This window comes from Taudactylus pleione, unplaced genomic scaffold, assembly GCF_031769625.1.
Source record: "Taudactylus pleione unplaced genomic scaffold, aTauple2 ptg000774l, whole genome shotgun sequence".
In the NCBI taxonomy this organism is placed as follows: domain Eukaryota; kingdom Metazoa; phylum Chordata; class Amphibia; order Anura; family Myobatrachidae; genus Taudactylus; species Taudactylus pleione.
The window spans coordinates 3,113,842-3,137,408 of NW_028285176.1; the positions used below are offsets into that span (position 1 = coordinate 3,113,842).

Below are 23,567 nucleotides of genomic sequence, written 5' to 3' on the forward strand. Positions count from 1 at the left end.
AATGGTATATGAGATGATGTGTAATATGTTGTGGTGTGTGATATGATGCACAATATGCTGTGGTGCGTGGTAGGCTAAGGTGAATAAGCATATTCTGGGTCTCATCCTCCTGACACATCCAATGGCAGCGAAAGAAACAAAGAGTCGAGTGAGGTCCAGTCTCTGCTCAATGACTCCCAGGGAACCAGACCCGCCTATGACGTCACTAGCACGGCGAGAGGAGACCGTTGGCTGCGGGGTGTGGACCTCACTCAGTTACGTCAGAGGCGCGCGCCCGCGCCGGTTTCTTTCCTCCTCCTCGTGCCCATGCCTGGCACCGCGCATCGTGAGCGCGCCCGCCCGTGTGAAGGCAGGAGAGAGAGATAACGGCAGAGGCTGCCCCCGCCGGCACCCATGGGAGGGTGTGTGGGCACCCACCACGACTCCTCGGGCAGCCTGAACGAGAACTCGGACGGGACCGGAGGTGAGAGAGGAAGGATGGTATGGAGGAGGAGGGGAGAGACTGAGAGGGGGAGGAGGGGAGATGAGATGAGAAGAGATTCGCTGCTCTTTTGTCTGATACTGGCCCGGTGCAGATGATACCCACTGTGGGGCAACAAACCATGCCAGGCTGCCCCTAGCCCATTTCCTGATAGCTGGTGTGAAGTGCAGGGTGTGAGGGCATCCCCTGGCCGTCAGGACTGATGTGCCTACCCACTGCTGCCAAGCAACCCATCAGTGTAGGCATCAGGGCACAGGTCAGCCTGGCACACACATGCGGCAGTGCCCTCTGGCTGCAGGGCTCAGTAACCTGTCTTGTACACTCACATCACATTTGGATGGATGTTGGCATTTGCATGCACAATGGAAACCATACACTTACAACTCTTCCTGGCACACTGCCTGCCAATACTATCACACTGGAGGGTAACATAACTCCTAGAGTGCAATGCACTTGTCACCTAGTTTTTTGGGGCTTTATAAAAACACTGAATATGTCTATATTTGTAAGACAAATGGGGAGACTAATATTTCAGTAAGCTATTACTGTCACCAACCAGACCTAAGTTCTACCTACATACATGTATCTATCTCAGACATTAGTGATTATAAATGACTTATGCAAATTTCCAGCTGCCAGTTTTCATTTTTCATTTTACTGAATATATAAAACTTCTCACATTTTTTTTGTATCTGCATATGCACACAAATCATTTTAATCAAACATTTTCCTATTGTAATGTTGCATTTCTTTTATTACACAGATTGAAATAAAAGTGAAATTGTATTAATTGATTGCATTAATCCTAATGACTTGATCATTACGTCTTGTGGAAAGTAAACTGGAAAGATTGGTTGGCGTTTAAATGCTTTTGATAACTTTGATTCAATTTTGACACAAATCTAAAAGGGCAGCAGGCTGCAAGGCAGATTTTCTGTAAACTTGGTAATTAGACATCTTGTTGTGTGACAGCTGTATAGACCTCTTCCTAATCTTTGCTCCAGCACCACCCTGTTGTAATATCTTACATCTGCTTGTTGTCCCCTGTTCACTTTTTAGCTGCAGTTCACACAGATTGCACTGGGCTGCAGGCATGATTTCCCACTGCAATTACTGAAACAGACATACTTACGCCCAACTGCCAAAGATCATTAGGGGCAGATGGGCAAAGAGTTCAGCATTCATACAGTATATTTCTATGTGCTACCTTTATTAAGCTATATATATATATATATATATATATATATAAAAAAGCTGTGCCTAATTGTGTAATATTTCTGGTAAGTGCTGTATATAAAATATAGGGGTGACAAAAATGTAACGGGCTTATCTTTTCTTTGATGATGTGTGGAGGATGCTGGACGACCAAAGGTCCTGTATTCTGTTAGCTGTAGGGTCCCAGTACTCCAATGATATATAAGCTAAGACGATACCAGTAATGTAATACTGTACATACTTTGTACGAGTGTGGTTGAATAAATAAGGTAACAAGACCTTTTCATTGTGTAAATTTATGGTCCACTCGGTACCAGGTCGGGGCTGATGGTCCAGTACCTCCCAATGGTGGCACTGTAACCACTCACGCATGCAGTTGGTTGAGTGTGGCCTAGCGTTATCGTGCAGCAATAAGAACCCAGTTTGCAGCAACCCAGGTAGTTTTCGACAAATTGCCCTCCACAACTTGCTCAATGTGTCAAAATAGCGGTTCCTTAAATTTCCACTAACAGTCAATAAGTGTTCAAATACACATTCAAAATTAAAAGTATCAAATAATATGATTTATTACAATCTAAAATAGGATACAATATTGCATTGGTACCAGCAGATATAATGATATTGCACAAAATAATAATTTCACAATAACAGCAACAATAGATCAAACTAGTTTAATCCAGTATCCAAAGCTCTGAGAGTGAAGAGAGCAGAAAAGCACTGTTCTTATTCCAGCATTGTGTAAGTTGAAAACAGCAAATTGATTGTAATAATGTCCGTGATGTTATTATATAAGATGTACAGTTTCTCACCCTTATTACTGCACGATGATTCCGGTAAGGTCCTTAAATAACCCAATGGTTGTGGGACTCCAGCTGTTTATCCGGATGACAGTGTCCGATATTAAGTCCTCAGTCTGTTAGCCTCCAGAGGCTATACTGCACACACGGTGAGACCGCCATCTCTATCGTGTGCTGAGTGACGGGTGCTACGAGAGCCTGCGGCTGACCGGCAGAGGGGTGATGAAATGCTGTACTGCAGTCACGGCTATGAATAATTCCGTAGCAGCTGGTTCTTAGCGATGCCATAGGCGATTGCTAAATCTCTGCAAGTAGTGGAAATAACAGGTTCCCTTTCCAACCCGTTTCTTTACCTGTAAGTAAGTAAGCATCCTGTCGGGGATGCTTACTTCATCTTCTTTGTCACATAATGTACCCACGTTTCATCTCCTGTAACAATACGCTGCAGGATCTGCACTCCCTCCTCATGGTACTACGTCAAGTGCACAAGAGACAATAGTTTTGTGAACTTATGTGAACTTTTTCCTGTACCCAGTTGCTCAGGAACTATGTTGTGCACAATACCCACTGACGTTCAGTTTTTGTCAGCAATATCAGTAACTCACATACATCTGTCTTCTTGCATCAAACCGTTAATGCAGCACAAATTGTCTATCTGTGGTGGACAAGCATGCCGGCAGGATCGCTGCTCATCTTGAACGTCTGTCCTGCATGCCTTAAAGTCCGTACACCAAACACAAACCTGTTTCCGTGAAATGACGTTATCACAGTACTCCTTGACAAGTTAGTGATGAATTTCAGTTGCCCCGCCATCTTACAACTGATGATGGGCCAGTGACTGATCTGAGATTGCCGTGAGGGGAAGCCGTAATCTACCTGCTCTGGCCTGGCGGAAAATTGGAATGAAATAGAGAACTTGTTAGCTTACTTATTGAACTGCGCTGGTATAATAAAAATCCCATAACGATTGGACTGTGAAAAAGAATTTGTATGTGTATCTATATATCTTTCATCCAAATATCCCAATATTCATCAGTTTAGTGTTCCCGCTGGACCGCGGGCAGGGAGTATCTGGCCTGCGCTCCCAAAAAGGGGGCGTGGCCATCTGGGGAGTGTTCTTGTGACATGCCCTAAGTTCGTCACACTTGGGGGGCACTGCACAGCACTTACAGAGGTGCTTGGCTTCCCCCAAGCTCTCCTCTCACTGAATAGATACCCTGCGCACGGTATCTATTTACAGGGCAGAAATCTGTCACCACAACTTTTCCCACTTGTGGGACACTGCGGCCCGTGGGTGGGGAAGGCACAGGGCAGGCTACTTTAGCGGGCAGGGCACATTTTGCCCCTTTAAAATCTGGCAGGACGCAGCACCCCGCTAAAACAGGCTAGCGGGAACACTTATCAGTCTTTATTTGTCATGTTGTGGTACTCCTATAGTAGGAAGAGATAGTCCGTAGTGTTTTATGAAAGAATACACTATATTAATCAAATACAATACAAAGCAGAGTTTAAGACCTGTATAAAAATGGGTATACCAGGGTATGCAGTAGGTCTCCTGGTTATAGCTGTTCTCAGCAGCCAAGACCAACAAATGGAAAAGTCCAAATACAAAATCTCCTGAAATATGTCCATCAGGTATAGTACGGGCAAAATAGAATATCCAAATATGAGGGAAGCAGGCCCGACGTGTTTTGTCTTGTCAGAAGGCTTTTTTTTTTTTTTCTTTGGAGGGGGGTATCCACCTGGATCCAAAAGAAGTGGCAACTAAGATAACAGAAGTTATCTGTTAGAGGCCATAAGTGAAGTATTATAGGCATAAAATGGGAGGTTTTTTTTAAAACTGTTTAGTAATGGTGTAAAAATGATAGCCTGCAAGTGATTTTTAGCAAATGAAGGACCTCATTCAGAGGCGGTCGGAGGATGCAAGCGGTCGCTCAGAAACTGGGCGGCCGCTTGCATCCTGACCGCCCGCCTCTGTTTCGGTCGTTAGGCTGTGGGTTTACACCCACAGCTCTTAACGACCGCTCGGGTGATGGTTGCGATGGTCAGAGACCATCGCGACCATCGGGGTTTACGACGAGATCCTAGGGTAGGGTCTCACTTGTCGTAAGCCCCGGAGAGCTTCTGGCTCTGTCAGAGCCGGAAGCTCTCCACTGACATCACTTGTGATGTCAGTGGGGCCTCCCCCAAACGGTAGGCGTTCCCATGGGAACGCCTCCGTTTGGGCTGCCACCCTACGGCCCGCCTTCCAAATGGGGCCAGCTGTCAATCAACATCGACAGCTCCCCCCTTTGGAAAGAGACCCGCTACGAACAGCGCTGTCAGTCGTAGCGGGTCTCACTCATGCGCACGAGGGTGCCGGCTCCCTCGTGCGCATGCGCAATGGCCAAACATCGAGGCGGCCGTGCGGTCGTAGACCGTACGGCCGCCTCTGAATAAGATCCTAAGTCTTTACAGTATTTTGGGGGTACAGGAAAAATTTCTGTAAAATTATCTGTTTTTTCTTAATACAAGTTTGTAAAATGTTGGGGCAATACTTCACTCCCTTCTGCAAGTTCAAAAAGCTCTTCCCCATCAGTACAACACTTCAACATACCAGTCCCTCATCATTTGCACTTCCACATTCCTGTCCCTCATAATTGAATCAATTTTTTTAAGCTATTTCGAGAAATTTACCTTAAAAGTTACATATCTTTATTGGCCAAATTATATTATTTAAACCCCTTTATTCTGTGGGAGGGAGGTCCAGACTACCCACAGCTATTGCGTGCGGCCAGGATGATGGTCGCAATGGTCAAGACCATCGGGCTTGCGACGAGACCCTTGTGGTAGGGTCTCGTGGCCGCAAGCCCCAGAGAGCTTCTGGCTCTAATAGAGCCGGAAGCTCTCCCACTGACATCAATGGTGATGTTAGTGGGGCCGCCCACAAACGGCAGGCGTTCGCTTGGGAACGCCTCCATTTGTGAAGCCACCCCCCGGCCACGCCTCCAAAACGGTGCGAGCTGTCGATCACAATCGACAGCCGACCCCTTTTGGTGCGAGACACGGAGCGACGGAGCGCCCGTCGCTAGCCGGGTTTCACGCATGCGCACTTCGGAGCCGGCTCCGGCATGTGCACTGGGGGGCCACCATCGACCCGCTTGCAAGCTTGTCTGAATCAGGCCCAGAGTCCATATGAAATGGAAGTGTAAAAAGAAATCTTTCTATATTCCATAGAACCTTCACCTGGCTTTGCCCAAAGTGGCTGTGTGAATAGTTCTTTAGATACTCATAGGGATTATTGATACTTATTTTTTTTTTTCTAAGGTTCCTTTTGAACTGCATTATGTTCTGTTTAAAAAACAAAAGTTGAATGGAATACCGCTCATGTAAACATGGGCTAAATGCCTGAGTGTGACTAACCTTACTTGGCCCTTTGTAATATGTTCCTTTATTAACTTTCAAGCACATAATCCTTCTAATAATTTAATTAGAATATTGTTAAAAGAGCTGCTATTCAAAGTGCAATATCTGTAGTCCATAATAGCAGTCTTGTAAAGCAATGAAACTTCCAGTACCTAGTACCTGCTTATGTTGCTAACTACTTGATACAGTTACCCTTTTGCATTCAAAAAGTTTCTCATACCATTATGGCATTTGTGTTACTAGATCACGACTATTTAAATTGTTCAAGTTAAGAGCAAAAAATGTAACAGCTTTTTTTATTTCTGTGGAAGGGTGTGGGAGCCATGCGGAATATAAATGCAGAAGTCAATTAGAGAATTATAGAGTAAACCTGGCAATGACTGCCAAAAAAGGAGCTGACACTAAGCTCTTTCATTGGTACTGAACATCAAATATTAATACCAAAGTAGAGATTTGGTACATTTATAACTTTAGGTTGAATAACTGTCCACTCTTGAGACTGCAAATTCAGGACTTCATAAGCTGTGTGCAGTGAAAACTTTCGGTTTTGTCTCTCTGTTGACTTGGAGAAGTGTGGGAAATATAGTATTCTATATTGCTTAATTTTGGGAGTGAATTTGCACAGGTGGAGAATTTGTCTATAGTAACCAATCAGCTTCCAGCTAGCATTTAACAAGTGCATTCCATAAAAGGTAGAGCTGATTGGTTGATTTGATACTTCTACACTTGGAGCTGAGACATTGCATTATATATATTTGTTGCTATATGCAGGGGCGGATTGGGATAGCAAACCAGAGTGGGAAATATATAGAAGCAGCCCTAAAGGGGTGGCGTCTGTTAAGGGGGCGGGGTCACTCATATTGCCGGATTCTTAGTCGGTGGCAGTTACGGCCTTCCTTGCATCTTTTGCTGCGTCTGCAACTTTATGCTAATTCTGCTACAATGACCTTCCGTGTGTACATCTGTGCATCCGAATATGCAAGGACTGAGATTCCCACTGTCTGCAATCATGCTTTGTGCACGTTTAGACCCCACCATCAGTCGTACCAGTGACATATTAACTCTATGCTTGGTGCAGTCCACCTGAGTATGGCCTCCAATGTAAGCAATTCAGCATTTCTGTATGCAACCACTTTCAGCGACACGCCCATACTGCCTTACATCTGTATCTTATTAGCCAACTGCCTGTAGCTGCTTAGGAATGGTGCATCCTAAGTAAAGAGGCCTGGATCTATAGTTAATTAATACAATGAATGACCTAATTGGCCAATGCTGTTAGTTTAGTTATTAACTATTCCAGACAAGGAGCACTTGAATACCATATGGACATATGCGCGGTGCAACTGAGATGCATGTGCATACTTAAAACATTGCACAAAAAAAACACTTTAGCACCCACAAGAAAGAAAAACACACGGTACTTCCGTATCTTTGCGGCCCCCTGGTTACGCTACTTACGTATCTTCACTATTCAGTGAAGATATGCAAGTAGCGTAAACTTGAGGAAATACCATTCGGCCCCTTGCGTGCTCGCTTCGCTCGCCACATGGATTTATTCCCCCTCCATGCCCACTTGGATGGTAGGGAATGACGTTGAATGGTAGGGAATGACGTTGGACATTAGGGTATAGATGAGCCAGTGTCCAACGTCATTCCCTACCATCCAAGTGGGCATGGAGGGGGGAAAAAATCCATGTGGCGAGCGAAGCGAGCCACCGTGCCAGTAGCATGGCAAGCTCAGCGAGCCCGCAAGGGGCCGAATAGTATTTCCTGGTTATGCTACTTACGTAACATAACCAGGGGGCCACAAAGATATGGAAGTACCAAACACACATTGTCCTTAATGAGAAGAAAATAAAACACAATGGCCCCCAATAGGCGGAAAAAAACAACACATTGCCCTCAATTGGAATAGAATAAAACACATTAGCCCCTGACAGGAAAAAATAAACATGCATAACTGCCCCAGACTGACCTGTCTGCAATACTTGTAAACATTTGGAATTCCGGGCAGGGGCATGAAATTGTGGGGCCCAGGGCTGATAGACCAGATCAGCAGCACCCCCCTATCCTGGACTGGGACTCCAGTCCCGGCAGTCTCGCCCCTGGTGGTGCCCCTGACTGTGATGCATGATATTTAATATTGGAGTGGGGGCAATGTGGTATAGAGAGGCTCAGGCCCAATATTAATACTGGGGGCGAGTAGAGAGATCCCAACAGACTGCTGCCTGCAGACTGCAGGGCAGATGGACCGGCCGGCCAGAGGAGAGCTGGAGACAGAAGGAAAGGGTAGGGACTCGGTAAGGGGGCATGGAGAGCACATACCTGAACTCCCACATTAATTGAAGTCAGCCCCGCTGGTTGCCCTGCTTCCGGGTCAGACAGACAGTCCCATGGCTCAGGAAGTAAGGTTGGTAACTCCACTCGCAGACAGAGGCGGAGCCACGCTATCCGCTCCTGCTCTCGACTAGCGGCACCTGGAAGTGCTCGCAATGACAGCTTCCAGACTTGCGTTCCACAGTGGAACATAAGTAGTACTGGAAGCGCGTCTGCGGGCAACAGTGAACCAGCCCTGCCAACAACCAGTGGCAATGTGAGCCGGCCTGGCCGAGGCGATTATGAGGCCGGCCCAGCGGGAACTTACCCGCTGTCCCGGTGGCCCAATCCGCCCCTGGCTATATGAAGTGGGCTGTATTAGGGGAAACCCTGAATGAGTTCATAAGGGGGAATTCAATTGTTTTTTTGGGTGGCGATAAATAATGGGTGCCCGACCGAGCTATTCAATTGTTTTTGGCGCCCATTAATTATCGCGCTTGTAGCGCCCAAAAGACCGGGTTTAGCCATGTAAAGTGTGTGGTTGCCTAAACCATTGACCATATTTCTGCTCGCCACCTCAGTACCTGAGCAATGATAAAATTGCTCGGTCACGCTCCCAGTTAAGGGAATCTGTATCAAATCCCGACAGCGGAAGCCCGGCAGGGGTGAAGCTACAAAAGGTAAGTATCGCTAACCTTTTTTTTACCCCCTAACCCACCTTTAGGGTGCCTAGCCCTAACCCCCCTGTAAGTGCTTAAACCTAACCCCCCCCTTCCCCGCAGCCTAACCCTAAGTCTCCCGAGGGGTGCCTAATCCCAACCTCCCCCCCGGGGGTGCATAACCATAACCTCCTCTTCCCCTAGTTTAACCCTAACCTCCCTGGGGGGTGCCTAACCCTAAATCCCCCCCGAGGGCCCCTAACCTAACCCTCCACCTCCCCGCGGCTGTCCGCGCCCGGCTTACCTTCGATCGGTAAGCCAGGTGTCGGGCTCCCGGCGTAGGTCTAATAACAGACGTCGGGACTTCCATGCCTGTCATTTGTACCTTGCCGGGATTAGACAGTCGGGCAGTCGGCATTGCGACCTTAGGCTTCCTGACTGCATCCCCAGTAAAGACACCCAAAAAACAACTGAATTCACCCATCAAATAAATTACAGCAGAAGTTCAAACCAGAGCAGTTATACTATTCTTATTGGTTAGAAAAAGAGAAGATGGAAAATTATCGTTAGGCATATTATATATTAGTAGACCGGGAAAGATAAACTTGCATACTATTTTATTTGCAATTGCCTGTTAGATTATCATTGATTATTAGATTATTGTATATTTACGGTCTGTACTAATTCCATTGTTTTCCTTAGATTATCATTGATTATTAGATTATTGTATATTTACGGTCTGTACTAATTTCATTGCTTTCCTATTTCATTTTAACTTGCCAGTTCTGCTAAGCTGTGGTTGTCCATCGTTTTGATCGAAGACTTTTAGGGGCATATTTATTAATGATCGGGCTCTAGACCCTATAATTATTATTTCATATCTCCTCCATGTCAGTGTCAGAAGCTATTTTTAAAAGATCACCAGTGCAATTGACTTTATATAAAATGGCTATGAATTTATTTCCCAAGAATATATGCAAAAGGTCAGGGATATAAAATAATTATTTCTGTGTTCATCCGACTTCTTTAAAAGTCCACTAAAAAGTACTGTATTGAAACTCCCATTAAAGCCGATGGAAGTACATCGTACAAGTGATGGTTCAAGTAATCTGTGCTCAAGTTGCCAATACACATAATGCCAGACTCACTAGAGAAAAAACCCATGCAAACAGTGTAAACATACAACCACACCGGGTACAATAAAACCTCTGGTCCCAACTCTGTGGCCTGGACAAATTTTGCAGCAGTCCAGTTCATTTTTGGTGGAATATTTTAATTAAGTGATCAGTTAGGTATGATTGAAGTAAATATATTGTTATAGTGCAGTTACAATCCAATGAACCTACATCTGTCTAGTCTTTCTGCTCTGCCAAGTCAAAATTGTGTGTGAAGGCTCATATGTCTGAGGGCGCTCTACTCTCATCTTTGTTGTACTAATGAGTTTCTCTTATTATTAGATTGACCCTTCAGATATTGACGTTTTCATTTTTTGCTTTGTATCAGATACAATGTAAATGTGTGTATTCTATTTTTTTCCCCTAAAACTTTCTATTGTGCTGGAGTTTATCTTGTTGCCTAGCAATGTGTTGCACATTCTGGCTTCCTTTCCTCCAGTTCCATAGTGCGTTTAGGCATAGTTAACAGGTTACCTAGGTGACAATGATGTCACTTCCAGTTCCTGTTTTTCTATTTTAGTGCAGCTCCAATTACCAGATAGAGATTCTTAACTATGTATTTGTTTAATTATTGTTTTTGTCTAGGTTATGATATTGGTCAGTGCTGTCTTATTTCTATCTTGATATGGCTTACATACAGGGCTGCTAGTGTGTTAAGACTTTGGTATGTTATCGAGGCCATAACCTGTCTTTTTTTTTTTTTTTTTTCTTTAGTATGTTTGCTTTTCTTTTATACATTGGTATGATGCTTACCTGGTTGTTAAACCAGATTGATTGATATGGTGATTAGGTGGTGTTCTGGGGCTAGAACCTGAAATTACACTAATTGATAAATACTCAAGTGGAAGTGTATCCAGTGACACTTCCGTTATCTGTGCGGGATATAGTCAGCATCCCGGCCTGCTGGATGCCGACGGTCTGAATACTGGCTCCGAAATTATGGCACCAGTATCCCGATCGCCGGCATCTTGAAGGTAAGTATTGGGGGGAGGTTAGGGTGTGGGATAGGGTTAGGCATCGGGGAGAGGGTGTTAGGTTTAGGGTGCGGGGAGGGAGAGGTTAGGTTTAGGCATCGGGGAGGGGGTGTTAGGTTTAGGGGAGGTTAGGTTTAGGCATTAGGAGGGAGGTTAGGGTTAGGCATCGGGGAGGGTTAGGGTAGGGGTTAGAATAAAAATCTTTCCTATGGGTGTCGGGATTCTGGCTGTCGTGATGCTGCTGTCTGTATTCTGACCAGCGGCATCCCGACAGGCAGGAATGTGCACCTTCCCTTAAGGCGCACATCCACTAGCAGATATTAATGGATGACTGAACGATAACGACATCCTTATCGTAAAGTCCTCCATTAATATGGCATGAATTGGGCACTAAAATGTTGAAAACTACCAGTGATGCGCGCTCCCGCTGGTCGTTGCCGACATCAATCATCACCTGAAAATGCTGGTCAATCTTCCAATAATGACAGATTGACCATGTTCAGGGATGAGGGAGGGCATAGTTTAATGAACATATCTCCACTGCCATATATGCCACATATCTCCACTTTTATACATCATATTATACATTATCAGTACCTCTACTATTTTAAGGAACTTGCATACATAACTGACCAATGTTTAGCTGATATGTTTTATTTTAGATCAATACACATACTTTGCATACTTGATTAAGGCAAAGGAATACAGTAGAGAACACAGATTTTACACTATTACTATATTTTATATATTTTCATGTATTATATGCTTGTACTTAAATTAAATTCTAATCATACATTTATTATCACCTATACTTATTATTATGCGGATAGCACAGCACAGACAAATTCAATACTGCTTATTACTGCCATCCCTTCCCCGTCATCTACTTTTCCTGTGTGCGCCCTTTAAGATCAATTCAACATTTCTACATAGTTTAGTTAACGATATCATTATCGTTCAGTTTTTCACTAGTCGCCTAGTGGATGTGCCCCTTTAGCGACATCCCATCTTTGTGAAAAACTGTTTTATCTAGGGTAGATCATGTTCTTAGCTGCCACCTTAAATGTAGACATTCTTCTGGTCCGTTAAAACATGTTAGCATTCCATAATTGCTGTATATTGTGGAGACAATAGATTGTGAGCAGGGTTCTCTAACCTACTGTTTGCTAATACACAGTCATATTTTATTAATGTGTTTCCTATTGTAAAACATTGCAAAGTATGTTGGCGCTATGTAAATAAATCTTAATAATAGACGCATCTCATCCATCTGCTGTGTAATACTCGTTTATTAGCCTTTATCAGTATTTATGCATTGATTTCCCAGGGAAAATAATGCAATCCTAAAAAGCATTTGTCTTTAAAACCTATTGCAGGACAGATGTTTTGCATTTTGCTGATTCAACATAGACACAATTTCTAGGCTTCCTTAATCCCCTGCCAAACTAAATTTCTGCCTGAGAAAGTTCCTGAGCCTGTAGTAGTGAGGGTAGATGTATTGACTAAAAATCACAATATGTTGTCCAACTTGACACAATAATTGTTATTCTCAGTACAGTATAGTGAATGTGTCTACATAGCAACATGACATTTTATCTAGGTCATGGGTCTAACAGGGAGACAGACTGCATCCAGACCTGCTGTTCCTCTGATTGCAGAAGACAACGAAATGCCCTGCATGACTTCTAATTCCCAGGAGATTTACCTTCAGTTGAACTCCTTTATTTACTCAGGATTGTTCTTTAACAATAAACATAAGTCGTTAGTTGTGACTGAAAAATGAAATGGGGATAAAAAACACCCTTTTGTGGAATAATCAATATGAGGGGAGCCTTCAGGCCCCCACTGTGTATGTGAAAGAAGCAAATAATTCCAGCTCTTAAATCATGTAATGCTAGCTACACACTGGCAGAGATATTGGCCGATCAGTTGGCCAATGTCGTTCAGACATATCCCGTCGACTGTGCTGCACAGCTGATGGCAGATGTATCTGTCCATCGTGCTGTGTGAACCGGTGGTCAGCTGACTGACCGTACACTTGCTGCAGAGGCCGCGGGCAGGGGGTTTTGACCGACCCCGCCCGGCCTGCAGGACCCACGGCCAGTTTATAGATGATGGTTGTTCAGTGTATATGAACAACCATCATCAGCCGATATATCTGCAGATCTGTTAGAATCGGTATGAAATACCGACAGTCAGAATCCCGACGTCTGGATCCCGATAGGGTTAACATACCGGCACTTGTTGGTTGGTATACTAACCCTCCCACTTTGGTGCCTAAACCTAACCCTCCCCCTAGTGCCTAACCCCTAAAGGGGCACATCCACTAGCAGACTGTGAAAAGAGACTGCATGATTACAACATTGTAATCGTGCAGTCATTTCAGTCTGTGCTGTGGCTACTCTAAATGATCAGCTGTTCAGTGTAGGCACCCTCCCTCTTCCCCAAACATGGCCAAACTGTTATCAGCAGATTGACCAGCATGTTCGGGTGATGATAGATGTCAAAAACGACCAGTGGGAGCGCGCATTGCTGGTTGTTTTTTACATTAAGCTGTCCGGTATGTGCCCGGATAACAAATGATTGAACAATGTCGTTATCATTCAATCGCTCTGTTTAATCGGGTAGTGGATACCCGCCTCTAACCCTTCCCCCCAACCCCGTCACTTACCTTCAGCCTTCCCCAGGTCGGGAAGCCGGCGCAGGGATTCTGACCGGCGTCAGTATTCTGGCGCCGATAATATAAGTGTTGGCAACCTGACCCCTGGGATACCGAACGCATACGGTATGTTAGGCGTGTACCCAGCTTTACTGTTACAGACCAGTATTAAAATCACTTTTTCTTTCCAATTCCATTTGAAAGTGTCAGAAACGTTGAGCAGGACAGCACATCATTCATTCCAAGAGGAAATCTGTGCAGTTGTGCACATAGGAAGAAAGAATATAGACTGCGCACCTGTTTTTCTGTTGAATGAGATCTGAAATATTCTTGTATTGAAAAACATTGATTTTTGATTCCAATAGAGCAAATAAATACACAAATAAGGTTTTTGAATATAAGATAAAAACACATCAGTTGCACAGAAGTGATACTGGACTTAAGGTGGGTACACACTAGACGATGTGCTCACGATGCGATATTGTGAACTATTTCCCTAGAACTCTTCCCAGCACTCCAGGACACGATATGGTGCTTAAGTGTCCAATCCGGCAAAAGAACTATCTCGTGGCCTTACCGATTTCCAGTGCGTCGTGTACGAGATTGGAAGATCTTACCTGCTGTTGCCTACAGACCCGCGGATACGCGCATCGCCATCGTTTTGCACGATTTGTTGTTCCAATGCATCGAAATCGGGCAAACTGTCGTCTAGTGCAGGGGTGGGCAGTAAGAACTGTTGTTGAACTACAAATCCCAGTATGCATTGCAACGTTTTAAGCATGACCAAATAGAAACACCGGCAGGGCATGCTGGGTTGTGTAGTTTTACAACACCTGGGGGGCAGCTTATTGTCCATCCCTAGTCTAGTGTGTAGGCACCTTTAAAAATATAGCATCAAAGAAAGAGAAATAAAATACTTTGGTTAAGAGTAAATTGGGGTTGATTAATGGGTCATTCCATATCAAGTGGACCAATTTGGAAGATCGTTCCCACCTGCTGTTTGTACACTGCGGAGTCGGTGACTGTTGCACCCACCCCCACTTTGAGGGCCACAGTTTTGCTAATATTACATATTGTCAACTAAATTTTTAGTTAGTCTGACATATACCAACTTTCATGTAAATTGTTATCAAAATTGGAGTTGGTCAGGTGGGGGCCCCTGGTCCACGTGACTTGGAATGACCCTAGTAATAAAATCCTCAACTTCATGGATATTAAGGGGGGAATTCAATTAGCCTCGGTACTTTTGCGCCTTCTAATTGATTCCCCAGGCTAATTCAATTAGCCCCGAAGCCCGAACTTATCATAAGGGGGCATGGCCTAAATGCGGCAGTCGTGGTCACGCCCCCTTTAGTAAAAAAAAATATTTTTTTTTAGCAGAGTAGTGCGAGCTAGGGAGGGGGGTGCGATCAGGGTGATCACTCCCCTACACCCCCGCACAGGGAGAGGCAACTGCTGTGTTTGCTAGGCTGCTGACAGGTAAGGGAGGGTGGGGGTGGAGGGCAGCGGTGGCGGCAAACTCGTGTCCCTACAACAAGCCCAGGCCTGGGTAATTCCTCCCCCCTCCCCCCTTCCATCTGGGTACCCCTGTTTATCAGGCATTTCTTCTCAGGAACTCAGCGGGCTCTGAAAACAAATGCCTGATAGAACTATCTGCAGGTGCCAGAGTTCACACATAGGGTCCGTCAACTTATCACCGACCCTATGTGTATTCGCCCGGGATCTAACTGAATTGCCTGAAGGCAATTCAATCGTTAAAATCAGGTTTGGTTTTTTTTTTGTCCCAAAAAGATGTATGACCTAATTGAACTCCCCCCTAAGTATTGTTCAGTATGGATGGAAGAAAAAAATTGTCTGCTAAAGGTAGTCTCCAATGCTTGAGCTCAATAATAGGAGTTGACAATGTATCTTTAGGTGTAAGGTAAAATTAGCCTGTACACATGCTAATTTATAATCGCAATAAGCAATTATCTTATATAGTAGCAGTTCCTGGCTTAGATCTCCTTGAGCTGCTTTAGTTGGAGGGATTGTGGCACCATACCCCCCACCCCACTCTCATAGCTGTGCCATGCCCACTGACCTCCCACCTGGATGGGGCACCTGAAAAGTCGGCAAGCATACTGTACATTGATGAGATGATGATATAAACAGTAGGCAAAGATGGTCTTGACCAAATGAGCTTGCAGTTTGAGGATTATGGGGAATAATTGATACATAAGCTTTTGGAGTGAAAATTATGGCTGATAGCGAGGAAAGTGTGTGTGGCTACTGTAGGAAGAAGCATCGGCCATCATTAAAGCAGCAATTAATGATTGGTATTTTTGTAGCTTTTGAGTCTGGTGTTATATGGTTGGGATTAGGTGAGACTTTGGAATGTGGAGTTGTGAAATGTGAACTAGTCTTACAATCATGCCCACTTACTATGACTTGAATCATGAATTTTGCCTCAAACTCAAGAGCGCTCTTAACAGATCCATGCTGAGCTGGCTCTACCAGCCGAACTAGCCCCCCGAGCCAAGTAGCTAATGCATGTAAAAAACTGCTCACACCAAACTTGTTGGAGTTAAAGCATACTGTCCCTGGCACTGCTGGCACCTGAATTCTACATTGTTTCGTATTCTGCTATATTTATTCCTGAACAATCCAATTTACTTTAAATCTGTTGATGTTAAAATTAGTGGGACCCCTTGGAGTCTCCTATGACTGCTCTGGTAAAATGTTGCTTAAACACAAATGACACAGATTAAATTGTGAAAATGAACCTGGTCATTGAGAAGCTGACCTCACTAAATACTTTATGCAGCAGAATAATGAACAAGAACACAGAATCTTTGTAAGGCATACCCACCTGTCCTACTTTCCCCCGCATTTATGCACAAGATCTAGACATGGCTGAGAATACATATTCCTTTAAAGCCAACAGATTTGGCCTGATTAGAGCTGCATATAAGAGCAATAGCATAATGTGTAGATACCTATTGGTACAATACACATGTTCACAACTTGAGTACGTATTTACAGTTGCACATATTTTGCCTGGCCTCATGGCATGCCCCCGTCAAGTATCCCGCCAAGCAGAGTGTCGGGAGGCGGAGCTGCTCGGCCGGGGCTTAATACAGGACCGCCCGTCAGGCCATCGGTCATTCTGGCATTTGCCAGAAGTGCCAGATGGCAAGTCTGGCTCTGGCGTGTTATGAGTTACATGAATCTTTGTAGAAATAATTTTGCAGTAAACATAAACAAAGTTTTGGAGTTGATCATGACGATCACATCTTGATCTCATGGACAGACATTGAAGTCTAAAGGTCTGATACCGAGTTGGAAGGAGATCAGGTGCGCATTGTTCCAAAGAAGCGGACAGAGTAAAAATGTGTATATTTACCACATGCAGAGTTATACACATTTTACATGTACGTGTGCACCTGATTCAGCCTGATGGTTTACGTGCACCTCAGATGGCGCGAGATCTGCACATGTGCACAGTGCCCCCAAGCCGTAGCATGATTGACATTGGGGAGGGGAAGGAGTGGTGTCACCCTGTTTTCTGGACATGCCGAGGACAGTGGCTGCATGCTTGGACACAGCTTCACTAGCACTGGCAGCGTGAAATACACATCCATCCTAATTTAACCTGGGGGTTACTCAAATGTCCAATGTTCACGTAGTTGATACGATGTCTCCCTGGACACAGCATCAGATCAGAGTAGCTGGCAGTGGGCGTCTTACTACTCAAGATGTCTCCTGCAGCTTTCTACTTCAGGGTCCATAGGGTATCCACAGGATACCTTGGGGTATAGGTGTGACGTCAGTCGCAGGGCACCAAAGAGTTAAGCTTTCAGCCTCCCAGGATGCACTAGGTCCCCCTCCTATACCCCGCCCCCGGGCCAAGGCACCTCAGTTTAGTTTGGTGCCCGGCCGGAGTCGGGTGCACCTGTTGGAGTGGGGGCTAGAAGAGCCCCTGAAGCTTTTTCTTCATGCAGCTGTGGCTGCACATCTGGATGAACAGCATGGACAGTCAGTCCTGACGTCCATGCTGTCTTCCCTACACCCCGCCGGTACCAGAACGCCGGTACTGATCCGGGGATGCTGGTGGGCGTCTGGGGTCACAGCTAGCGGTGACCCCAGATGCTCCGGACCATGGCCGGATTCAAGGGGGACAGAGGTAAGCAGCGGGGTCCCGCGGTGGGTCCCCGCTGATCACATGGTCCTAAGTCCCCAGGCAGGGGGCTCCCTGGGGACTGGCTGCAGCGTGGAGCCAGGCGACCAACCTGCGCTTCCACTACCCCCTGGGACAGCGGACCGCAGCAGAGCGGTAGCGCTGCGGCGTCCCAGGGGTTAAATGCATGCCAGGGGAGCGCGCCTTCCCTGTCTCACAGCCGGCGCCTCCCCCGCTGCACACAGCCCTCTCTGCACTGTGCTGACTGGTCCTGTGTCAGCACTCCTCCCCCAGGCCAGCTTCTCTCTGCTCCTCGGCGGCCATCTTCTCTGCAACGCATGGTGAACGCTGCTGGAAGTCTGGAAGGAAGCATCGTGGTCTGGGTCCCCCCGCATACCTCTCCTCCGCTGTGGCTCAGGTCTGTGTATGCAGCGCTGTGTCCTACCAGGCCCTGTGTCTGTGTAGTTGAGTGATCAGCGCTGTTAGTGCAGGAATTGTTATTTCTCTGCATTGTATGTGACTGTGCTAGCGCTGCCTGTAACTTTTCTTCTCTAAACTGTCAGCTTTATTACTGTCCCTGTTCTTTCTGCTAAAGCCCTTGCGGTGCGGTGCTGCAGGGTGGTCTCTCGCCTATTTAATACTTAATTGGTGAGAGAGGTCACATACGTGGTGCCATCATGTCTGAAAGTGATTTTCCCCTCCGGCTACAGTGTACCACGTGCAAAGTACCGTTAGCGGAGGGGGAGGGTAGCGCGGAGGGCCTTTGCCGGCAGTGTTTGTCCATGGCGCGGCCTATTACGGTTACAGCACCGGTACAGGAGCCGCCCTGGGCTTGTTTCGCTCAGGCGTTAACAGCTTTAGTGGGCCAGTTAGCTCCGCAGCCCGCGTTTACTCCGATGGGTTTGTCCCAGCAGTCTGTGGTGTCGTCACCCATGCAGGGGTTCCCACGACAATTGGTGGTACCCCACAGTCTCCCTATTTCCCCGCTCCCGGGTTCTCAGGAGCCAGCGTGGGTTAACTCCCTGACGAGTTCTGTACAGCACTTGTCGGATGTGTTGCAAGGGGAGTCTGTGATGCGGCCTCATAAAAGGCCGGTGGCGTCTCTGTCCGCTCCTTAGGAGGATGACGAAGGGACGTCTGATGATGGGGAGATTCTGGATCCTTACGATCAGGAACCTTTCCATACTAAGGACGCTGATGCTAAGTCCAAAGTATATATTCCTGGACTTATTCGGGCGGTCCGCACAGCCTTGGTGATTGAGGACGAAGTTCCCCCAGCGGCTAAATCTAAGTATGCCTTTTTCAAAGATGTGAAGGGCGATGCCACAGTCTTTCCTCTTTCGGGTCAGTTGGTGGACCATTTAGAGGAGGCGTGGAAACAACCTGGCAAAAGATACCAGCCGCAGAGACGCCTGGCGGTGGCTTATCCGTTCGCGGATAATTATTTTGCTAAGTGTGAATCCCCTCCACAGGTGGATTCTCACGTGACCCGTTTTGTCCGTAGTGCCACATTGCCGATGCCATCCATGTCCTCCCTTAAGGATGCTACGGACCGCAAGGTAGAAATCTGCCTGAAGTCCGCTTATTCCCTTGCAGGGGGGGCAGCACGGCCGGCTATGGCCATTTGCTGGGTTGCCAGAGCGATGGAGCGCTGGGCGGATTCATTAGAGGCTTCTTTTGAATCCGACTGTCCGGCCGAACAGGCGGAGTTGATTGGCAATCTCCGTGATTCGGCCACCTACATCAACGAGGCGGCTCTAGACATTAGTACTCTGGTGTCTAGAATTTCTTCAGCAGCGGTAGCTGCTCGTCGCACCTTGTGGCTGCGATCCTGGAAGGCGGACGCAGATCCAAGAAAGGTCTGGAAGCGTTGCCGTTTACCGGAGAAGTTCTCTTCGGTCCGGATCTGGATAAGATTGTGGCCACGCTGGCGGCAGCCAAATCTGCTTGTCTCCCGTCGGCCGCTGCTCCTTCTGGTTCTGGACCATCGTCCTTTCGGTCATCTAGGGCCCAGGGCAGGCCCAAACCACAGTCGTTTCCTCGACAGGCTGGCCCTAAGAAATCGGTCAAGCCCCGGAAACAGGCATGGAGTACCAGACGTCCGGCCCCCAAGCCAGATGACAAGCCTGCGGCCTGACGGTCCGGGTCTCCCCTTGGGGGATCCCAGGGTGGGAGGCCGCCTGCTGCAGTTCTCCCGGTGTTGGTCGTTCACTACGACAGACACTTGGGTTCTGGAGGTGGTCTCTCACGGGTACGCCCTCTCCTTCCGGCACAGACCCCCGGCTCGATTCTTCACCACGGGTCTACCATCAGACCGGAACAAGGCTACGGAGCTGCGGAAGGTATTGCACACTATGCTCCAGGCTGGAGTTATAGTGCCTGTTCCATTCTCCCAGAGGGGCCAGGGTTTCTATTCAAATCTATTTTTGGTACAGAAACCCAATGGGTCATATCGTCCGATTCTCAACCTCAAAGCACTCAACAAGTCTTTGCGGGTCCCGAAGTTTCGGATGGAGACCCTACGGTCCATCATTCTGGCGCTGGAACCTGGGGACTACATGGTGTCATTGGACATACAGGACGCTATGGCGGTCATGGCGGCTTCTCTGCGGCTGCAAGGAGTCCGCATGTTGCCGTACTTGGACGACCTGTTATTGGTGGCAGGATCTCCAGAGCTCCTGTTACACCACTTGGACCTGACCATTGCACTGCTGCAACGGCACGGCTGGCTAATCAACTGGCAGAAGTCCACTCTAATCCCGTCTCGGAGGATTCTGCATCTTGGAGCCTTATTGGACTCGGGACAGCAAAGGATCTTCGTGACGGAGGACAAGATCTCTGCTTTACAGTCAAGGGTGCGCAGTTGTCTGCACAGCCGCCGGGTGTCCTTACACTCGGCGATGAGGTTACTGGGCTCCATGGTGTCGGTGTTCGACATGGTGGAATACGCCCAGTTTCACTCCAGACCTCTGCAGCACCTGATCCTGTCCAAGTGGAACGGGCTGCCTCAGTCTCTGAAGTTCCAGACGATTGTGCTCACCCCGGAGGTTCGCCTGTCCCTTGCGTGGTGGTTAAAGACGACCCACCTCAACAAGGGACGTCCGTTCTGGGTTCCAAATTGGGTCCTGTTGACAACGGACGCCAGTCTTCGGGGCTGGGGAGCAGTTTCGGGTCCACACTTGTTCCAGGGCAGGTGGACACCGACAGAAGCGGAGCTTCCAATAAATATCTTGGAACTCCGTGCGGTCTTCAATGCTCTCCTGCAGGCACAGCGGTTTCTCCAGGGTCACCCGGTGCAGGTCCAGTCGGACAATGCTACCACCGTGGCCTACATAAACAGGCAAGGAGGAACTCGCAGTCGGGCGGCTCTCGTAGAGGTCTCTCGGATCCTGGTTTGGGCGGAGCGCAATCTTCCGGCCATATCAGCGGTCTTCATCCCGGGAGTGCTAAATTGGGAGGCGGACTTTCTAAGTCGCCAGGACGTTCATCCAGGGGAATGGTCCCTGCACCCGGACGTTTTTCAACTACTGGTGGACAGGTGGGGTCTTCCAGAAATCGACCTCATGGCGTCCCGGCACAACAACAAGTTGCCGGTGTACGGGTCTCGCACAAGAGACGAAGGGGCGTCTCTGGTGGATGCTCTGTCCGTCCGGTGGACGTTCAGGTTCGCATACCTGTTCCCTCCGGTCTCCCTTCTTCCACGGGTAATCCGGAAATTCAAACAGGAAGGAGGGACGCTCCTGTTGATAGCTCCCGTGTGGCCCAGACGGCACTGGTTCTCAGACCTTCAGGGTCTGTCCGTGGACAGTCCTCTGCGGTTGCCGCTACGACCGGACCTTCTGTCTCAGGGTCCTTGTCTTCACCCGGACCTGACTCGGCTGTCTTTGGCGGCGTGGCTGTTGAGACGGCCATGCTGAGGTCCTGGGGGTTTTCCAGCTCTGTGGTGCGTACCATGTTACGAGCTCGGAAACCGTCTTCCGCGAGGATATACCATCGCGTGTGGCATACGTTCTTCCAGTGGTGTCGACCGAGAGGTTATGCACCGCGGGAGTTTCGTCTGTCTCGGATTCTCGCCTTCCTGCAAGCGGGACTAGATCATGGGCTTCGCCTTGCTTCTTTGAAGGTACAGGTTTCGGCCCTATCTGTCTGGTTTCACCGTAGGATTGCTACAATCCCGGATGTGCGCACCTTTATGCAAGGTGTTCTCCGTATTCAGCCGCCCTTTGTTCCACCTGTGGCGCCTTGGGATTTGGCTGTGGTCCTGAGGGCTCTCCAAGGACCTCCGTTTGAACCACTGGGCTCAGTGGATATTAAATGGCTAACAGCTAAGACTGTTTTCCTTCTGGCCGTTGCTTCAGCCAGACGTGTTTCTGAGTTAGGGGCTCTTTCTTGTAGACCCCCTTTCTTGGTTTTTCATGGGAACAGGGCAGTGCTCCGCACTCGGCCCGAGTTTCTTCCCAAAGTTGTTTCCCAGTTTCATGTTAACGAGGAAATAGTTGTTCCGGCCTTTAACTCACCGGGTCTTTCCGTGGGTGAGGCCTCTTTGGATGTTGTGCGGGCCTTAAGGACTTATGTTGACCGCACTTCTTTGTTTAGGAAGTCGGACGCTTTGTTGTCCTCTATGGCTTCTGTAAAAAGGGTTGGCCTGCTTCAAAGCAAACTTTGGCAGCCTGGATCCGTATGGCTATTTCTGAAGCTTATCTTCATGAAGGCCTACCGGTCCCTCCTTCTCTGAAGGCTCATTCCACTAGGTCTGTGGGTCCTTCGTGGGCAGCTCGACGTGGTGCCTCGGCAGTTCAGATCTGCAAGGCTGCTACGTGGTCTTCTGTCCATACCTTCGTGAGGTATTACAGGTTTGACACCTTCGCCTCTCAGGATGCTTCCTTCGGGCGGCGGATTCTCCTTTCTGCACAGGAGCGTCCCCACCCTTAAAGGATACTGCTTTGGGACATCCCCAAGGTATCCTGTGGATACCCTATGGACCCTGAAGTAGAAAATATGAGATATGGTAAGAACTTACCCTTGTTATCTCTATTTCTACGAAGTCCATAGGGTTCCACAGGACTCCCGCCCTGTCGCACCTGTGCTGCAGATGGGCTTTGCTCTGGTCACCGGTTTTCCGTCTCCCTCTGGTGAGAATGTGATTCTTGTATGTGTCCAGATCTTTGTTCTCTCTCTTCCTTCTCCTCCTCCGGCCTATGGCTTGGTAACTAACTGAGGTGCCTTGGCCCGGGGGCGGGGTATAGGAGGGGGACCTAGTGCATCCTGGGAGGCTGAAAGCTTAACTCTTTGGTGCCCTGCGACTGACGTCACACCTATACCCCAAGGTATCCTGTGGAACCCTATGGACTTCGTAGAAATAGAGATAACAAGGGTAAGTTCTTACCATATCTCATATTTTTGCATATTATAGAACATCTGCTGCGTGTAAAGATGCAGTGGCTGTGCTGCAGCGTCCATCTCCGAATCAGGCCCCTAGTTTGCACTTTATTAGGTGCACAAAATATGCTCTAAAGAGGCATTCGTGCTTACATCCAGCTCTGCATTGACCACATTTGTGTAAAACTCAACATTGAACACTGAACATTGCATATGTAAGATCACCCCTATCACAACCCAATTACGCCTCTTCGGTCAGAAGTGTAGATGCGGTTAAACTGCATATGACTCTGCATCTCCCACACATTTTGGTGCATGTGCGGTTTGCGTAAGATAGAGACTGCAAATGAG

The 23,567-nt window shown here is 47.4% G+C and overlaps 1 protein-coding gene across 1 annotated transcript in view; it reads left to right on the plus strand.

Moving 5' to 3' along the window:
- Positions 1 to 248: 248 nt before the first annotated feature.
- UBTD2 (ubiquitin domain containing 2) overlaps positions 249 to 23,567 on the plus strand; it is a 131,988-nt gene continuing 108,669 nt past the window's right edge. The window contains exon 1 of the mRNA XM_088457635.1: positions 249 to 463. Coding sequence (XP_088313761.1) covers positions 394 to 463 — 70 coding nt within the window. The 5' untranslated portion in view covers positions 249 to 393. The remainder of the gene's footprint in view (positions 464 to 23,567) is intronic.